The sequence below is a fragment of the Ips typographus genome, linkage group LG3 (assembly GCF_016097725.1).
Source record: "Ips typographus isolate SLU linkage group LG3, UJ_Ityp_2.0, whole genome shotgun sequence".
NCBI classification, from domain to species: domain Eukaryota; kingdom Metazoa; phylum Arthropoda; class Insecta; order Coleoptera; family Curculionidae; genus Ips; species Ips typographus.
This window is the reverse complement of record NC_138424.1, coordinates 18182007-18203217: the sequence shown is the minus strand read 5'-3', so window position 1 is coordinate 18203217 and position 21211 is coordinate 18182007. Positions and strand designations below refer to the sequence as shown.

At 33.2% G+C, this 21211-nt stretch overlaps 1 protein-coding gene across 2 annotated transcripts in view; it reads left to right on the top strand.

Moving 5' to 3' along the window:
• Positions 1–21211, top strand: part of LOC145726775 (uncharacterized) — a 40900-nt gene extending 19689 nt beyond the window's left edge. For both annotated transcript variants that reach the window (XM_081976003.1, XM_081976002.1), the window contains exons 2-5: positions 1108–1231; positions 16322–16557; positions 16622–16755; positions 20712–21211. In XM_081976003.1, the coding sequence (XP_081832129.1) occupies positions 1108–1231; positions 16322–16557; positions 16622–16755; positions 20712–21059 (842 nt within the window). In that variant the 3' untranslated portion in view covers positions 21060–21211. The remainder of the gene's footprint in view (positions 1–1107; positions 1232–16321; positions 16558–16621; positions 16756–20711) is intronic.

Sequence of the window (21211 nt, the reverse complement as noted above, 5' to 3'; positions counted from 1 at the left end):
ATGCGGCCTTTCTCCTATTCTGTTCCAAATATATATCCAAGAAGCGCTGTGCAAGACAGAAATACTCAGGAATGGGTCTGAAAATCAATGTTTGACGACGCTGGTTTTTGCAGATGACATGCTTAGGAAACTACAGGAAGAATACGAAAAATGGAGTATGAGCATGAATATGACAAAAACGGAATATATGCCAGTAGGAGAGGAGGACGAAAATCAGGATCTAGAGTTGCGAAGAATATAAATATCTGGAAAGCACAATCTCGAGCAAAGGATCTACAGAACGTGACATAAAACACAAAGCACAACAGGGTCAGAGAATGATACTCAACTCATTAGGCTATGGTCCTACCAAATTAGGTTAGGAACTAAGAAGACAATCTACACAGCAGTTGAAGAGCCTGTACCAACATATGGGGCAGAATTCTGGCAAATGACAGAAAAGACAAGAAGAAGAAATCTGTGGAAGATGAGCAACTACATGGATAAGCGGAGTTAGGCAAACAAGAAGAAATAGAGCAATCCAGGAGGATTTATGGAGAAATAAGAGAGTTTGGCGATCGAAATGCGGGATGCGACAGAAGCTGTAGGACCCCAGCTTATAGATAGATAGATAACAGACAGTTAGGCAGGTTGTTTGTCCACAAGTGAACCGTTCAATGATGACTACAGGAACGTAAAATGGGATCATAAAAGACAAACGACAACATTGCGCATTATTGCCAACATATTTTAAGGCGGGTAATTTAAATTTTGGTTGGCAATAGAATCACCTGTGTTATGACGTGCAACTAAAGTTATAATTATCGGACTGTAGTTACCTAGATTAGCATGGTCAACCTCCCACCTGGGACGCTCTTGTTAGATAGGTATCTAATTGTGTCCAGAATCAATTCTCCATGTAAGCAAAAACAAAAAACCAAACTGGATTCAGTTGTACCCAATAATCGTAGATGAACCGCATCCGAATCGATATAGGCGAGTAAAAAACCGGTGGCCATTTAAAATCAATTAGAACGAGTGCCGAAAATAAAAATAACCAGTCCATCTCGTGCAGTAATCAGAAAACTCATTTAAGCAGGTTTCAATTAACTTTTTCTTTTGTTCCAGCGCACGAAAGTGATTGCGTAAAGCTGACCAACATGACGGCGCCCCCCGTCCACGATCCACGTTTAGAGATGAGCCTTCACTGTCAGTTCGATATGGAGGGCTTGGAGTTGTACGCTGTTAAGTGGTAAGCAAGAAATGGATAAATTAACGCCTTTACCGAGATTTAGAAGTAGAATCAAGCCACTTGATAGACAAATATAATTTAATAACTTAACAGCAGTTAAAACTAACATAAATCATCAAACATAATTCCCAAAAGAAACACTTTGAACAATAACTTTTACATGCTGATCAAATTACTACAATAATAGAACCATACTTACATTTGTTAGACGATGAGTGCAGCTTTCTGTAGGGTCTGGAACTCGCGTTTATTATAATTTACTATATACGAATTTACGAACCCAGTGCGAGTTGCAGAATTCCGAACGACTACATTTTGTGGCACGAGACGGAGTCTTTTGGCCGTCTTCGACGGTCTGCAGAGGTTTGGTAGCGAAGGTGTTAAGAAAGAAAATATTCTTTATTATTATAAATAATTTAATAATAAATAAACTAATTATTAACTTTAATATTTTCTACTGCTAGAGTATAGTATTTCTGTTAGGGAACAAACTTGCTTCGAACACGGTAATGGTTTTATTTATTGGACTAAAAAGCTGGTTTAATTATTCATTCGTTTTTCCAGTGGGTGGTAAAAACATGCCGTTGAATTTAGTCTAGAATAAACGAGGTTCCTGTGGGTTTTCCGGAAAACATCGAATTAAACAAGGATTTCCTGGTTATCGATTGATTTGTTAATAAACCTTTAGCGGGTTTAATCGTAACGGAGATGTGCTGTGACTGAATCGGAGTTTAAGACTAAGATTACATGATTTTTTGAATTAAACAGCTGTTTTATATGCAACCAGTTAAAAATGTTCTTTAATTTTTACTGAAACGTTACTTAGTTTTATACAGGGTGGAGACATGGACTGGACTAAGTTGTATAATAGGTAGGGTCTTCACAGTTAAGTATTACATATTTCAGCAGAACAAGCAAAAAATAATACACAATTTTTTGTATTTTTGAAGATAAAAAATTGTACTGAAAAAGTACATTGTTCAAAAAGCCCGCCAGTATGACGTAGTAAGTTGTTGACCAATGAACGGTAAGAAATTGCCAAGTCAAAATATTTAATTGCGGTAGAATAATCAGTCAAAAAACGGTAGATAACGGTAGATCAAAACAAATTCATTTATTTTACATTATTATACAGGGTGTCTTTTAATAGTTGTCAAACATTTTAATCATTGATTCTTGCTATAAACACCGTACTTCAAAAATACAGATTTTTCATCAAGTTTTGACTTTAGTAACGCAGTCACGTGACCATTGTCAAAATCATAAATCTCAAAAACACTCTTTATATCGAATACTGCAAGATAACTTTTCTAAGCCCTGATTTTTGCAACTTTTGAACACAGTTTGACAGTTTTAAGGTTAGTGGCAGTTGTCACGTGATTGTAGAACACTATTTAGCTAGACGGTTACGTGACAATTGTCAAAAGAACTGTCATAAATCTCAAAAACACGTTTTCATCAAATACTACAAAAAAACGTTTCTAAACCCTGATTTTTGCAACTTTTGATCACAGTTTGACAGTTTTGACGATAGTGGCAGTTGTCACGTGATTGTAGAACACTATTTAGTTAGACGGTCACGTGACAATTGTCAAAAGAACTGTGATAAATTTCAAAAACACGTTTTTATTAAATACTACAAGAAAACGTTTCAAAACCGTGATTTTTGCACCTTTTGAATACAGTATGACAGTTATGACGTTACTGGCAGTTGTCACGTGATTGTAAAACTATTTAGCTATAGAGGTCACGTGACAATTGTCAAAATAACTACCATAATTCTCAGAAACACATTTTATATCAAAGACTACAAGAAAACGTTTCTAAACCCTTATTTTTGTAACTTTTGATCACAGTTTGACGTTAGTGGCAGTTGTCACGTGATTGTAGAACACTATTTAGCTAGACGGTCACGTGGCAATTTTCAAAATAACTACCATAATTCTCCCAAACACGTTTTATATCAAATACTGCAGGAAAACGTTTCTAAACCCTGATTTTTGCAACTTTTGAACACAGTTTGACAGTTTTGACGGTAGTGGCAGTTGTCACGTGATTGTAGAACACTATCTAGCTAGACGATGAAGTGACAATTGTCAAAATAACTGTCATAAAACTCAAAACACATTTTATATCAGATATTACAAGAAAACGTTTCTAAACCCTGATTTTTAAAACATTAGAGCATAGTTTGATAGTTTTGACGTTAGTGACAGTTGTCACGTGATTGTAGAACACTATTTAGCTAGACGGTCATGTGACAATTGTCAAAATAATAGTAATAAATCTCAAAAACTCGTTTTTTATCAAATACTGCAAGAAAATGTTTCTAAACCCTGATTTTTAAAACTTTAGAGCATAGTTTGACAGTTTTGACGTTAGTGACCATTGTCACGTGATTGTAGAACATTATTTAGCTAGACGGTCACGTGAAAATTGTCAAAATAACTGCCATAATTCTCAGAAACACGTTATATATCAAATACTGCAAGAAAACGTTTCTAAACCCTGATTTTTGCAACTTTTGAACACATTTTGACAGTTTTGACGGTAGAGGCAGTTGTCACGTGATTGTAGAACACTATCTTGCTAGACGATGAAGTGACAATTGTCAAAATAACTGTCATAAATCTCAAAACACATTTTATATCAGATACTACAAGAATACGTTTCTTAACCCTGTTTTTTGAAACTTTAGAGCATAGTTTGAGAGTTTTGACGTTAGTGGCAGTTGTCACATGATTGTAAAACACTATTTATGTAGAGAGGTCACGTGACAATTGTCAAAATAACTACCATAATTCTCAGAAACACGTTTTATATCAAATACTGCAAGAAAATATTTCTAAACCCTTATTTTTGCAACTTTTGAACACAGTTTGACGTTAGTGGCAGTTGTCACGTGATTGTAGAACACTATTTAGCTAGACGGTCACGTGACAACTGTCAAAATATCAGTAATAAATCTCAAAAGCTCGTTTTATATCCAATACTGCTAGAAAATGCTTCTAAACCCTAATTTTTGCAAGTTAGCAGTATAGTTTGACAGTTTTGACGTTAGTGACAGTTGTCACGTGATTGTAGAACACTATTTAGCTAGATGATGAAATGACAATTGTCAAAATAACTGTCATAAATCTCAAAAAATCGTCTTGTTTCGAAAACTGTGTTAAAATGTAATTCTTGCAAATTCTAGTCAAAATTTGACATTAGTGACAGGCATCACGTGGTTTTAAAGGATAATTTGGAGTAAGAAAATGACTGTTTTAAGCGCTGTTTAGGTCTATGATGGCTGAAGTAATAACGGAATGAATTAATTTTAGTTGGATTTATTCATAATAATTGAAAATGCATAAAACAGTAAAACTCGTAAAAACATAAGTGTGGTTATACATCAAAATCTAAATCTCTCCCCCCCCCCAATGACAGTAATGACATTTCCCTGTCAGTCCCCAATTGACATGACATTTACAAAACAGTGTTGCCATCATACCTCGTAATCAAACGACTACAGCGCATTTTTTTACTGAAAAAAGTATATAAAAAGTTTCACAACCAACATAATGACAATATAATTAAAAACTGTAGATATACCGTTTTAACGGTAAACCTGGCAACATTGCCTGTATTCCGGATTGTATTATGATGTCCTCTCTTCGTACTCTATCGTATAGAGTTTTGCTTTGTATGCTTCTTAAGGTATTTATTTCAACAGTTTTCATCGTTGGTAGAGTTCTGTCTGTATCTGGTCTTCCTGTCTAATTTCTGGGTTTACGTGCGATATCTTCTATTGTAATGCGTTCTACTCTTTGGTTCTGCATTGGGTGTCTATGGTTTAGTTCTCATTATTTCTGAGACATTTTTAAGCGCAGACATATAGACGAAGCACATGATGCGGGTTTATTGAATTCTAGTCACTTGACACCATGGTGTCTATTCTTGAAACAAGGGAGTTATCAAGAGAAAGGTATGCAGAATGTGACAGGAACCTGTCATTATCAAGTCTTCTGTCGCGTTCTATCAGGCCCTAGATTCTTGAAGCAAGAGAAGGGAATCATCAAGAGAAAGGAATACATAATTTGACAAAAATCTGCCATTGTCAACCAATTCTGTCACATTCTACCAATACTTCCAAAACCATAACTTGTGGTATACCTGATAATTGCTGGAAAGATATTATAACAAATTCTTATCATCCGCGAATATGTACTTTAATAAATCTAGATTTTTTAATAATACAAATTTATATTCATGACACTACTGTCGCTTGGACGATTCACTCAAAATTCCAAGTGAGTACATTATGCAATTTTTCAGAAATTCCATTTATTTTTAGCTTAAATTATTTTTGGAATAACAGTAAATCATCTTCTGTTTGCTCTAATTGGTACAAATCTCAAGTTGGAAAAGAGCGACTTTGTTCATTATATTAATTCAAACGCTTCTGATTAACACGTTTCAGTTGTGTGAGGGAAACACTTTGAGGGCATTTACCACTAAACTTGAACACACTATATGAAACATGGAATATGCATGTGCAGGTTGTTTTCATATCAATTATTGGGAGCAACGTCAGCCAAGTATTAAACATTGGCTCGAAGGCATCGGATCATATACGTTATAATTATAACACTGCTAATTTGCCGTTGCTTGAGAAAACAATTTTGGGAAATCTGAGTATCAACCTATTATTTGTTTATTAAACGCAATCTGAGGTTTCTACAAATGCTTCACTAGTTCCAGTGAAAATTACCGGTAACGTAAATATTTTACTTTACTCAGAAAATTTGACTGGTAAATTACAAATATTGTGTTTCTGGCAGTTCAAACTTTGACACCGTTTTTCTCCCTGACTATACCAAATTTTGCAGGTTATTGGATAGGAAATTTAATGAAGATTTCAAAAATGTGCTTAAAACAAAAAATTTCTTACTCCAAAAGGGTTTTACAGGTGATTTTGTCCCTGATTGTCCCACACCAGTTGTTGACACCAAACCAGTCTTTCCTAAGTAACTTGAAAACAGTAAAAGTTCCAAAAAAATTGCAAGAGACCAAAAATGATCCTAATCAACTCCTTAACCCAAAACCGTATGTTTGCAGGACCGTTTTTGCTTCCAGTATACAGGGTGTGCAAGAAAATTATAGTGGTTCACTGTTTTTGTCACCCTGTATGCAGTTTTTGAGGTAGAATTTTTTACTCTACATCACTGAAAAGAGGAGTTTAAAACGGTTCTTTTAAGTGGTTGAACCACCCTGAAATCCCAAAAATAACTGAGTTACAGGGTGTTCAAATTTGAACTACAATTTTAACTGATTTAAATATTTGTTGCACCAAACCAGTTTCCTTAAGTAACTTGAAAACAGTAAAAGTTACAAAACAATTGCAAGAGACCAAACATTATCCTAATCAACTTCTTAACCCAACACCGTAAGTTTGCAGGACCGTTTCTGCTTCCAGTATACAGGGTGTGCAAGAAAATTATGGTGGTTCACTGTTTTTGTCACCCTGTATGCAGTTTTTGAGGTAGAATTTTTTACTCTACATCACTGGAAAGAGGAGTTCAAAACGGTTCTTTTAAGTGGTTGAACCACCCTGAACTCCCAAAAATAACTGAGTTACAGGGTGTTCAAATTTGAAACTACAATTTTAACTGATTTAAATATTTGTTGCACCAAACCAGTTTTCCTTAAGTTACTTGAAAACAGTAAAAGTTACAAAAAAAATTGCAAGAGACCAAAAATGATCCTAATCAACTCCTTAACCCAACACCGTAAGTTTACAGGACCGTTTCTGCTTCCAGTATACAGGGTGTGCAAGAAAATTATAGTGGTTTACTATTTTTGTCACCCTGTAGGCAGTTTTTGAGGTAGAATTTTTTACTCTACATCACTGGAAAGAGGAGTTCAAAACGGTTCTTTTAAGTGTTTGAACCACCCTGAAATCCCAAAAATAACTGAGTTACCTGGTGTTCAAATTTAAAACTACAATAGTAACTGATTTGAAAATTTGTTGCACCAAACCAGTTTTCCTTAAGTAACTTGAAAACAGTAAAAGTTACAAAAAAATTGCAAGAGACCAAAAATGATCCTAATGAACTCTTTAACCCAACACCGTAAGTTTGCAGGACCGTTTCCGCTTTCAGTATACAGGGTGTGCAAGAAAATTATGGTGGTTCACTGTTTTTGTCACCCTGTATGCAGTTTTTGAGGTAGAATTTTTTACTCTACATCACTGGAAAGAGGAGTTCAAAATGGTTCTTTTAAGTGGTTGAACCACCCTGAACTCCCAAAAATAACTGAGTTACAGGGTGTTCAAATTTGAAACCACAATTTTAACTGATTTAAATATTTGTTGCACCAAACCAGTTTTCCTTAAGTAACTTGAAAACAGTAAAAGTTACAAAAAAATTGCAAGAGACCAAAAATGATCCTAATGAACTCTTTAACCCAACACCGTAAGTTTGCAGGACCGTTTCCGCTTTCAGTATACAGGGTGTGCAAGAAAATTATGGTGGTTCACTGTTTTTGTCACCCTGTATGCAGTTTTTGAGGTAGAATTTTTTACTCTACATCACTGGAAAGAGGAGTTCAAAACGGTTCTTTTAAGTGTTTGAACCACCCTGAAATCCCAAAAATAACTGAGTTACCTGGTGTTCAAATTTAAAACTACAATAGTAACTGATTTGAAAATTTGTTGCACCAAACCAGTTTTCCTTAAGTAACTTGAAAACAGTAAAAGTTACAAAAAAATTGCAAGAGACCAAAAATGATCCTAATGAACTCTTTAACCCAACACCGTAAGTTTGCAGGACCGTTTCCGCTTTCAGTATACAGGGTGTGCAAGAAAATTATGGTGGTTCACTGTTTTTGTCACCCTGTATGCAGTTTTTGAGGTAGAATTTTTTACTCTACATCACTGGAAAGAGGAGTTCAAAACGGTTCTTTTAAGTGGTTGAACCACCCTGAACTCCCAAAAATAACTGAGTTACAGGGTGTTCAAATTTGAAACCACAATTTTAACTGATTTAAATATTTGTTGCACCAAACCAGTTTTCCTTAAGTAACTTGAAAACAGTAAAAGTTACAAAAAAATTGCGAGAGGCCAAAAATGATCCTAATCAACTTCTTAACCCAACACCGTAAGTTTGCAGGACCGTTTCTGCTTCCAGTACAGGGTGTGCAAGAAAATTATGGTAGTTCACTGTTTTTGTCACCCTGTATGCAGTTTTTGAGGTAGAATTTTTTACTCTACATCACTGGAAAGAGGAGTTTAAAACGGTTCTTTTAAGTGGTTGAACCACCCTGAACTCCCAAAAATAACTGAGTTACAGGGTGTTCAAATTTGAAACTACAATTGAAACTGATTTGAAAATTTGTTGCATCAAACAAGGTTTTGCTAAATAACTCAGGAACAGTAATATTTAGGAAAAATTTGAAAGAAAGCAAATTTGTTCTTAAAGAACTGCTAAATTCATCCTTGGAAGTTTTACAGTCTGTCAGTGCTGTTACTAGACAAGAGGTGCAAGAGAACTGTAGTGATTCAGATTTTTTGGCCACCCTGTACGAAATTTTCAAAATAGAATTTTTCGCTTTACACCCCTAGAAAGAGGAGCTCAAGACGATTCATTTGAGTGGTTCAACCTCCCTGAATTCCCAAAAATAACTGAGTTACATCCATGGAAGTTTTACAGTCCGTCAGTGCTGCTACTAGACAGGGGGTGCATGAGAATTGAAGTGATTCAGATTTTTTGGCCACCCTGTATGAAATCTTTAAGATAGAATTTTTTGCTTTACACCACTGGAAAGAGGAGCTCAAGACAGAGATTTGAGTGGTTGAACCTCCCTGAACTCCCAAAAACAACCGAATTACAGGGTGTTCAGATTTCAAATAACAACTGATTTGAAAATTTGTTGCTTTAAATCAGTTTTTGCTAAATAACTCAGAAACAGTAAAAGTTACGAAAAATTTTAAAGAAAGCCAGTGTGTCATAATTTTGTGATTGGAGCATTCCTAATCATTTCAATTTACTTCAATAATCTCTCTTTGAGATAAGTGTGTGTTTAGTTCGGTTTCTGTGAAAATTTTGTTTGAAAAGTTAAAATTATTTTTCCTGTGTAGTGGTCGAATTGCAGGTACTTTGCGACAACTCTCTAATTCAGTAGTTTTGATCTGTCAAATAGGAAAACCTGACATAACCTCAAAATTCAAAATGAAACAAACTATCTCTTATTAGTCTCATTTCTGTGTAAATAGGCGATACAGGCCTGACAGGCCTCCAGAGAACTTAAAAGTCTGTTAACCATTTTTTGTTTTGTTTGAGTTTGAGGTTAGAAATTATTTACTTTTGACAGATGAAAAGTAAGACATTAGAGAGTTACTACAACGCATTATATGCAGAAAGAATCTTTCACAAGAAAATGATCACTTTTTGCAAAAAAATATCACAAAAATGAAACTTTTCTACTACAAAATCAGTGAAGAAATAAAAAATCGCTATAAACGGAGGTTGTATATGTACAAAATGAGATCTGCATCAATCCACCACAATTATTTATTTGATAATAATCATTTTATTAAATTATTAATAAACTCAATAAAACCCACAATAAAATTTACAGAACAGTTTGCAGAACCAAATTTCAAATTCTCATTTTTAAATCTTTTAATTAAACACGAAGCAGGCAATATTTGAAACCAGAATGTGTAACCCACACAAATAGATATTTAAACTTTAAATTCAATTTTCCAATAATGATTAACAAAAAGCCAGTAAAAAGCTCATTTGATGAAGCCAATATTATTTGCAACTATGAACGATTCAGTAATTTAAAACTTTTCCAAAAAAAACGCATTAAATTATTTTGAGTAAGTTTTTTCGGTAAAGTAAATCGGAGGGATATTGGAAGGATGAAGCATTAAGAAAAGTTTTTCGAATTCAGAAATTTGGTGCCAAAATACAAAATATTAGTACAGAGTGTCAACATTTTCAAACAATTTTGTAGGTTATTTTGCGATACTGATGTCAAAACGATTTGCAGTCTTTATAGTCAATTTTCAAGGTCAAAACAGTAAAATTTTATGAAATTTGACCTACTGGACTATTTTCGGTCACTCTAGTCAATTTTCAATATCAAAACATTGGAAAATTGGAAAATTTCATGAAAATTGACTTACTTAACTATTTACAGTCACTCCAGTCAATTTTTAAGGTCAACGTATTTGAAAATAACAAAATTTTATGACAATTGACTCACTGGACCATTTGCAATCATCCTAGTCAATTTTCAATGTCAAATCCGTAAAATTTTATGAAAATTGACTCACTGGACTATTTGTGGTAAATCGAGTCAATTTTGAAGGTCCAACTATTGAAAATGGCAAAATTTTCTAAAAATTGACTCACTGGACAATTTGCAGTTATTCTAGTCAATTTTTCAATGACAAAACTGTAAAATTTTATGAAAATTGACTCACTGGACCATTTGCAGTCATTCTAGTCAATTTTCAAAGTCAAAACAGTACATTTTTATGAAAATTGAGTTACTGAACCATTTGCATTATTTCTAGTAAATTTTTCAACTTCAAAACAGTAAAATTTAATAATAATTAAGTTACTGGACTATTTGCTGTCACTGTAGTCAATTTTTACGGTCAAAATATTGGAAAATAGTATAATTTCATGGAAATTGACTCACTGGACCATTTGCAGTCATTTTAGTCAATTTTCAATGTCAAAATAGTAAAGTTTTATGACAATTGACTTGCTGAACCATTCGCATTAATTCTAATAAATTTTTCAACTTGAAAACAGTAAAACGTAATCATAATTAACTTACTGGACTATTTCCTGTCACTGAAGTCAATTTTCATGGTCATAATATTCGAAAATGGTATAGTTTCATGGAAATTGACTCACTGGACCATTTGCAGTCATTCTAGTCAATTTTTAATGTCAAAAAAGTAAAGTTTTATGAAAATTAGGTTACTGGACTATTTGCTGTCACTGTAGTCAATTTTCATGGTCAAAATATTGAAAAATGTAATAATTTCATGGAAATTTACTCACTATACCATTTGCAGTCATTCTAGTCAAATTTCAATGTCAAAACAGTAAAATTTCATAAAAATTAACTTACTGGGCTATTTGTGGTCACTCGAGTCAATTTTCATGATCAAAATATTAGAAAATTGTATAATTTCATGGAAATTGACTCACTGGACTATTTGCAGTCATTCTAGTCAAATTTCAATGCCAAAACCGTATAATTTTATGACAATTGAGTTGCTGAACCATTCGCATTAATTCTAGTAAATTTTTCAACTTGAAAACAGTAAAATTTAATAATAATTAACTTACTGGACTATTTTCTGTCACTGAAGTCAATTTTCATGGTCAAAATATTGGAAAATGGTATAATTTTTTGGAAATTGAGTCACTGGACCATTTGCAGTCATTCTAGTCAATTTTCAATGTCAAAACAGTAAAATATCATAAAAATCAACTTACTGGGCTATTTGTGGTCACTCGAGACAATTTTTAAGATCAAAATATTGGAAAATGGTATAATTTCATGGAAATTGACTCACTGGACCATTTGCAATAATTCTAGTCAATTTTCAATGTCAAAACAGTACAATTTTATGAAAATTGACTTGCTGAACCATTTGCATTATTTCTAGAAAATTTTTCAACTTGAAAACAGTAAAATTTAATAATAATTAACTTACTGGACTATTTTCTGTCACTGAAGTCAATTTTCATGGTCAAAATATTGGAAAATGGTGAAATTTCATATTTCATGGAAATTGACTCACTGTACCATTTGCAGTCATTTTAGTCAAATTTCAATGTCAAAACAGTAAAATTTCATAAAAATTAACTTACTGGGCTATTTGTGGTCACTCGAGTCAATTTTCATGGTCAATATATTGGAAAATGGTATAATTTCATGGAAACTGACTCACTGGACCATTTGCAGTCATACTAGTCAAATTTCAATGTCAAAACAGTAAAATTTCATAAAAATCAACTTACTGGGCTATTTGTGGTCACTCGAGTCAATTTTCATGGTCAAAATATTGGAAAATTGTATAATTTCATGGAAATTGACTCACTGGACTATTTGAAGTCATTCTAGTCAAATTTCAATGCCAAAACCGTAAAATTTTATGACAATTGACTTGCTGAACCATTCGCATTAATTCTAGTAAATTTTTCAACTTGAAAACAGTAAAATTTAATAATAATTAACTTACTGGACTATTTTCTGTCACTGAAGTCAATTTTCATGGTCAAAATATTGGAAAATGGTGAAATTTCATGGAAATTGACTCACTGTACCATTTGCAGTCATTTTAGTCAAATTTCAATGTCAAAACAGTAAAATTTCATAAAAATCAACTTACTGGGCTATTTGTGGTCACTCGAGTCAATTTTCATGGTCAAAATATTGGAAAATTGTATAATTTCATGGAAATTGACTCACTGGACTATTTGAAGTCATTCTAGTCAAATTTCAATGCCAAAACCGTAAAATTTTATGACAATTGACTTGCTGAACCATTCGCATTAATTCTAGTAAATTTTTCAACTTGAAAACAGTAAAATTTAATAATAATTAACTTACTGGACTATTTTCTGTCACTGAAGTCAATTTTCATGGTCAAAATATTGGAAAATGGTGAAATTTCATGGAAATTGACTCACTGTACCATTTGCAGTCATTTTAGTCAAATTTCAATGTCAAAACAGTAAAATTTCATAAAAATCAACTTACTGGGCTATTTGTGGTCACTCGAGTCAATTTTCATGGTCAAAATATTGGAAAATTGTATAATTTCATGGAAATTGACTCACTGGACTATTTGAAGTCATTCTAGTCAAATTTCAATGCCAAAACCGTAAAATTTTATGACAATTGACTTGCTGAACCATTCGCATTAATTCTAGTAAATTTTTCAACTTGAAAACAGTAAAATTTAATAATAATTAACTTACTGGACTATTTTCTGTCACTGAAGTCAATTTTCATGGTCAAAATATTGGAAAATGGTGAAATTTCATGGAAATTGACTCACTGTACCATTTGCAGTCATTTTAGTCAAATTTCAATGTCAAAACAGTAAAATTTCATAAAAATCAACTTACTGGGCTATTTGTGGTCACTCGAGTCAATTTTCATGGTCAAAATATTGGAAAATTGTATAATTTCATGGAAATTGACTCACTGGACTATTTGAAGTCATTCTAGTCAAATTTCAATGCCAAAACCGTAAAATTTTATGACAATTGACTTGCTGAACCATTCGCATTAATTCTAGTAAATTTTTCAACTTGAAAACAGTAAAATTTAATAATAATTAACTTACTGGACTATTTTCTGTCACTGAAGTCAATTTTCATGGTCAAAATATTGGAAAATGGTATAATTTCATGGAAATTGACTCACTATACCATTTGCAGTCATTTTAATCAAATTTCAATGTCAAAACAGTAAAATTTCATAAAAATCAACTTACTGGGCTATTTGTGGTCACTCGAGACAATTTTTAAGATCAAAATATTGGAAAATGGTATAATTTCATGGAAATTGACTCACTGGACCATTTGCAGTCATTCTAGTCAATTTTCAATGTCAAAACAGTACAATTTTATGAAAATTGACTTGCTGAACCATTTGCATTATTTCTAGAAAATTTTTGAACTTGAAAACAGTAAAATTTAATAATAATTAAGTTACTGGACTATTTGCTGTCAATGTAGTCAAGTTTCATGGTCAAAATATTGGAAAATGGTGAAATTTCATGGAAATTGACTCACTATACCATTTGCAGTCATTTTAATCAAATTTCAATGTCAAAACAGTAAAATTTCATAGAAATTAACTTACTGGGCTATTTGTGGTCACTCGAGTCAATTTTCATGATCAAAATATTGGAAAATTGTATAATTTTATGGAAATTGACTCACTGGACTATTTGCAGTCATTCTAGTCAAATTTCAATGCCAAAACCATATAATTTTATGACAATTGACATGCTGAACCATTCGCATTAATTCTAGTACATTTTTCAACTTGAAAACAGTAAAATTTAATAATAATTAACTTACTGGACTATTTCCTGTCACTGAAGTCAATTTTCATGGTCAAAATATTCGAAAATGGTATAATATCATGGAAATTGACTCACTGGACCATTTGCAGTCATTCTAGACAATTTTCAATGTCAAAACAGTACAATTTTATGAAACTTGACTTACTGGACTATTTGCTGTCACTGTAGTCAATTTTTCAATGTCAAAACAGTAAAATGTTATGAAAATTAACTTACTGGACTATTTGCAGTCACTGTAGTCAATTTTCATGGTGAAATTTCATGGAAATTGACTCACTATACCATTTGCAGTCATTCTAGTCAATTTTCAATGTCAAAACACTAAAATTTCATAAAAATTAACTTACTGGGCTATTTGTGGTCACTCGAGTCAATTTTCATGGTCAAAATATTGGAAAATGGTATAATTTCATGGAAATTGACTCACTGGACCATTTGCAGTTATTCTAGTCAATTTTTCAATGTCAAAACTATAAAATTTTATAAAAAATAAGTTACTGGAATATTTGCTACTTTAGTCAGTTTTCATGGTAAAAATATTGGAAAATGGTATAATGTCATGGAAATTGACTCACTGGACCATTTGCAGTCATTCTAGTCAATTTTCAATGTCAAAAGTGTAAAATTTTATGAAAATTTACTTATTAGACTGTTTTCGGTCATCCTAGTCAATTTTCAAAGCTAAAAACATTAAAAAACAGTCAAATATCCAGAAAAAAAAGATAACTCTGACAAAAATCGTCTAGTTTGACAATTAAAAAATTTGTCAGAATTTCAATTGAGAACGTCAAAACGTGTCAAATGTAAAGAAATAAAAATTGACTTTTTGACTAAAACCTATAAACTTACGATTTTAGCATTGAAACTGTCAAAACATAGTCAAAATGGTAACGAGAAAGTTGTCAAATTAACAGAAAAAGTCAAAACGCTTTTTTATCACTGCAACTGTCAATTGAAAAAAAAACTTGCTGAATTGTAAAAATTCGCTTTAATTAGTTTAGGTTAATGTTAAAAATGTGACGTAAAGTGTCATTCTGGTATAAAAACTGTCAAAAAAATGTCCAAATTTTAAGGTCACCGACAATCGCGGTAGTTAGACCAAAACACCGATTTAAATTCGATATCACTCGCTTATTTGAAATATTCCGTAGAAACACATTCTATGACCGTAGACAGATATTAAATAGGACTATCACGTGACGTTGTGCGGACCACGCTAAGTTGCCCCGTTTGGCCGTTAGAGGGCGTCAAAGTTCAATAACTTTTTTCGCGAATATCTCAAAAACAGTTTGAGTTTTTTTTTTCAAAAACGAGCAGAGATAAAATAAGCAGACATTTATTTGATTTGACAAACTTTTTTTCAACTCTTTCCTAAAACCACCAAATTCTGAATATTTGTAACTTCATGAGAATTTCTTGCAAAAAATACAATAATTATAAGATTAATTAATTATAGGAAATATTTCCTATTCTCAGTTAGTTATAATGTAAAAATTTCATTTTTTTTATTATAATTATCAATATCGCTAATAGTATACTAAGTGAAGAATGCATTTGCCCATTTAATCTGTAATAAAAAATGTTCCGAATATATTAATTATTTAAATACCCTTAAAATTGTATAGTTTGAAGTGAGTATAGTTTAGGTGTACGTATCTCAAAAACTGATGCGCTAATTCATTAGCCACAAAAGCTGCCAATAGAATAATAAATTACCAAAATAATTGTATTACAGACTACATAATGAGGATTTGGCATCATCGGCTAATAAATTTATTTCAGATAAATCGGCAACAGCAGTAAAACATATCGTTATTCCCTATTCCCTTTTCGCATGCATATTCGGATTTAAACGTCCAGTTAATTTTTATTCGCTTTTGCCCGTTAAATATTCATAACAAATATTAATTACGCATAAACTCTCTATTTTGTGTGGTTAATTGAGCGAAATTAAGTTTTTTACATTTTTCCAGGTACAAAGATGATCAAGAATTCTTCAGATACATGCCGAAAGGAGATAGCAAGATGACTTTCCCCGTAACCGGAGTGGATGTGGACAAACTGAAATCGAGATGCGACAAAGATAGTTGCGATTTGCTTTTGACAAATTTGCATAAACCTCAAAGTTCTGGAGCGTACAGATGCGAAGTATCCAGCGAATCACCACAGTTCCTATTGGCCTCCGAAACTCATTTAGTCACGATGGCTGGTAAATTGTTTTTTTTTTTTGTTTAAATCTTCTTGCATTTAATTTTGTTGGTTTGTTAATAAAGTGTTACCAGCAAAACCGCCTACAATAGAACTGTCCAAAAGTGGATACCGTTCAAACGAGACTATATCAGCCAAGTGCAAGTCGGCTCCGGGAGATCCTAAACCAGCGTTGGAGATGTTTTTCAATGGACATAAAGTAAGTATTTTCAGGTTATTCAAATTTTAAAGAAGAGAGAAGATTTGTTGAAAAAGCTTATTGTAATGCAAAAATTTCTAACAAATTTCCGCTAAAGTTGGTGTAAAAGCAACATTGCAAAAATCAGTGTAAAATGGGATGGCGTTACAATTCATACAAGTAATTTTCTCCGCAAATTTATACGGAAAACGATAATTTCCTTTCACTACAGAATTTTCATTATTTATTTTTTTTTTGTTAACAAAAAAGGAAACAAATATTAACAAACTATTTAGGATCGTACTTTTACCTCTCGATAAATGTATTCTTAGGATTGTTTCGTGGAAATTGACCAACAGTAGCGTCTGATTTCATGGTTTCCATAGAAGATATCTTTGGAAAAAATTAATCCAGTTTTGCTGAAAATTGTAGGCAAAGTTTGAAGGTAAAATTAAAATGGCTTTGCAACAATTAGAAAGAACAGAAATGTGTCAGTTTTTAGACTAAAAAATAGCATTTCCACGTTGAAAATTACATTCAAATCAACGTTGCTATTCAGTCATCTTGGCAACGTTGAAAAATTCAAGCAGATTTTTATTCCTCTTGTTGGAAAAAATTTTGGATCAGTTTGACGTACTAAACTAGCTCTGACGTTTAATGACAGGCTTGCAGTTATCTGACAGCTGGCAAAACTCACTAAACAATGCCGTCAATCTGTCAAATGTCATATAGATCTTAGATACGCAAATAATTGTTATTTGTAAGTCTGTGGAGCTGCAAATTTGGCAGTTGTGACGTTGAATGACAGTTTAAGACGTTCAATTTGACAGTTATGACCCTTTACAGTATGGATTGTAGTGATGTGCTGATGTGACACTTGTTATAACTATTACAACTCACTCAGCAGTGATTTTGATACAGTCAAAGTCAAAGTCAAAGTTTGAACTAACAGAAACACAGTCTGAGAGTTAGAGACAAAATTGCCTGTAAAACCTACTTGGAGTAAGAAATTGACTGTTTTAAGCATATTTTTGAAACCGTCAGTACATTTCTTATCCAATAACCTGAAAAACACTACAAAATTTGGTACAGTCAGGGAGAAAAGCGGTGTCACAATTTGAACTGACAAAAACACAGTCCGAGAGGACAGTCAGAAACAAAATTGCTTGTAAAACACACTTGAAGTAAGAAAATGAGTGTTTTAAGCAACTTTTTGGAACCCTCATTAAATTTCTTATCTAATAACTTGAAAAAACACTACAAAATTTGGTACAGTCAGCGAGAAAAGTGGTGTCAAAATTTGAACTGACAGAAACACAGTCAGAGGCAAAATTGCCTGTAAAACACACTTGGAGTAAGAAAATGACTGTTTTAAGCATATTTTTGGAACCCTCAGGAAATTCCTTATCCAATATCCTGAAAAAACACTACAAAATTTTGTACAGTCACGGAGAAAAACGGTGTCAAATTATGACCTGACAGAAACACAGACAGAGACAAAAATGCCTGTAAACCCCACTTGAAGTAAGAAAATGACTCTTTTAAGCACCTTTTTGGAACCCTCAGTAAATTTCCTATCCAATAACCTGAAAAAACACTACAAAACTTGGTACAGTCAGGGAGAAAAGCGGTATCAAATTTTGAACTGACAGAAACACAGTCTGAGAGGACAGTCAGAAACAAAATTGCTTGTAAAACACACTTGGAGTAAGAAAATGAGTGTTTTAAGCACCTTTTTGGAACCTTCATTAAATTTCCTATCCAGTAACCTACAAAACACTATAAAATTTGGTACAGTCAAGGAGAAAAGCGGTGTCAAAATTTGAACTGACAGAAACACAGTTTGAAAGGACAATCAAAGGTAAAATCGCATGTAAAACCCATTTGGAGTAAGAAAATGACTCTTTTAAGCACTTTTTTGGAACCCTCAGTAAATTTCCTATCCAATAACCTGAAAAAACACTACAAAACTTGGTACAGTCAGGGAGAAAAGCGGTATCAAATTTTGAACTGACAGAAACACAGTCTGAGAGGACAGTCAGAAACAAAATTGCTTGTAAAACACACTTGGAGTAAGAAAATGAGTGTTTTAAGCACCTTTTTGGAACCTTCATTAAATTTCCTATCCAGTAACCTACAAAACACTATAAAATTTGGTACAGTCAAGGAGAAAAGCGGTGTCAAAATTTGAACTGACAGAAACACAGTTTGAAAGGACAATCAAAGGTAAAATCGCATGTAAAACCCATTTGGAGTAAGAAAATGACTCTTTTAAGCACTTTTTTGGAACCCTCAGTAAATTTCCTATCCAATAACCTGAAAAAACACTACAAAACTTGGTACAGTCAGGGAGAAAAGCGGTATCAAATTTTGAACTGACAGAAACACAGTCTGAGAGGACAGTCAGAGACAAAATCGGCTGTAAGACTCACTTGGAGTAAGAAAATGAGTGTTTTAAGCACCTCTTTGGAACCTTCATTAAATTTCCTATCCAGTAACCTACAAAACACTACAAAACTTGTTACAGTCAGGGAGAAAAGCGGTGTCAAATTTTGAACTGACAGAAACGGAGTCTGAGAAGACAGTCAGAAACAAAATTGCTTGTAAAACACACTTTGAGGAAGAAAATGTGTGTTTTAAGCACCTTTTTGGAACCCTCACTAAATTTCCTATCCAATAACCTAAAAAAACACTACAAAATTTGGTACAGTCAGGGAGAAAAACGGTGTCATTGAACTGACAGAAACACAGTCAGAGGAAAAATTGTCTGTAAAACACACTTGGAGTAAGAAAATTAGTGTTTTAAGCATCTTTTTGGAATCCTTATAAAATTTCCTATCCAATAACCCGAAAAAACACTACAAAATTTGGTACATTCAGGGAGAAAAATGGTGTCAAAGTTCAGAGTCAGAGACAAAATCGCATTTAAAACTTGGAGTAAGAAAATGAGTGTTTTAACCACATTTGTGGACTCATCATTAAATTTTCTGTCTAATAACCTGCAATACCCCTTAAGTTCCATAGTTTTGAGTAATAAAATGCTTGTGGAGTTAAATTCAGTTGTGACGTTAAATTTGACAGTTATGACACTTGACAGCGTGGCTTATAGTTAGGTGACACTTGTTGCAACTATTAAAACTCATTTCAGCAGTGAAATGAAACTGTCCAATGCAAAACAGTTGTACCTTGTATTTATACCTCAATTAGGGTTCCAAATATGACATTTGTGCGGCTAGGTGACGCTTCGATATGTTTCTTACGTCACTTGACAGCAGTCAACTGTCAAAACTCATTCAGTGCTAACATACAACTGGAGCAGGCAAATTAGTTGTAGTTCCTTGACAAATCGCATCCATAAATTAATAATGACACTGTACATTATATTTATGGAAGGAAATTTGACAGATGTGACGTAAGTATCAAAGTGTCAGAACTGACAAATTTGGTTCCATGGAGCTGTAAAAACAACTTACAGTGTGTAATACCTCAAATTAGCGACTATTTCTAATTCCATAGTTTCAGGTCTCTGGTGAACTTGTTTTGACAGCTGTGACAACTGTCACGTTATGTAAGAAAAATATAAAAGTGTTTCCTACACGTCAGAAATGTCAAATTTGTCAAAGTAATTGACATTTAGATTTCTTGTTCCTACATCACAATCCTGCATTCCTTGTCACTCTACCAATCTGTTGCATACCCTACTCTCTCGTCTCTTTTGCTTCAATATTCTAAAACAGTGCGATGTTGCCAAACTTTACAAAACTGGACTGTTTTAATGATACTTTTCAACAGCATTTAACTCGACCATCATCAATAGGGTCACAAAAAGTGTAGTTTTCGTAAAACAATCTTCCTCAGGTCAAGATACAGGGTATTCCATTTAAAATATCCAAAACATGTGTCGAAAGATTGACATATGGCAATTTTGACATCAGATTCTATATATCTAGATAATATTGACACATTTTTGTCTGTAGGTTCCTGTGGAAGAAAAATACCCGTCAGCCACGAACAACGTGGATCCAAGGATAAACCTCCAAATTGCTTTGGTGGAAATGCGAGTCAAACTGGAAAAACTGCCGGGCCTCAAAATCGGTGAAAACCACCTTCAATGCATCTCAACCGTGAAGGAATTCGATCACAGAACGGTACCACCATTGGCATTCAAGACGGTCGTCAAGGTTTTGGATCCTAATCAACCGGACAAAAAACAACAGTTGTGGGGATACTTCACGACGTCCGGATCTAGATCAGCTGGATATTCGTTCGGCCTGTTGGTGGTGCTGGTGTCTATCCTCACGTTCAATTACGACCGCTCGCAATAAACACTACCTTGTAGAAACAAAGTAGAAAGTGTTTATACACCATATCACCGTATCCTACTAGAAAACACGTTTAGACCAAAGTTTTATATGTGATACATGTGGTTCTAATTTGGTTCAGTTTTGGTAATCGAGAAGACTGATTGTTCTATAAA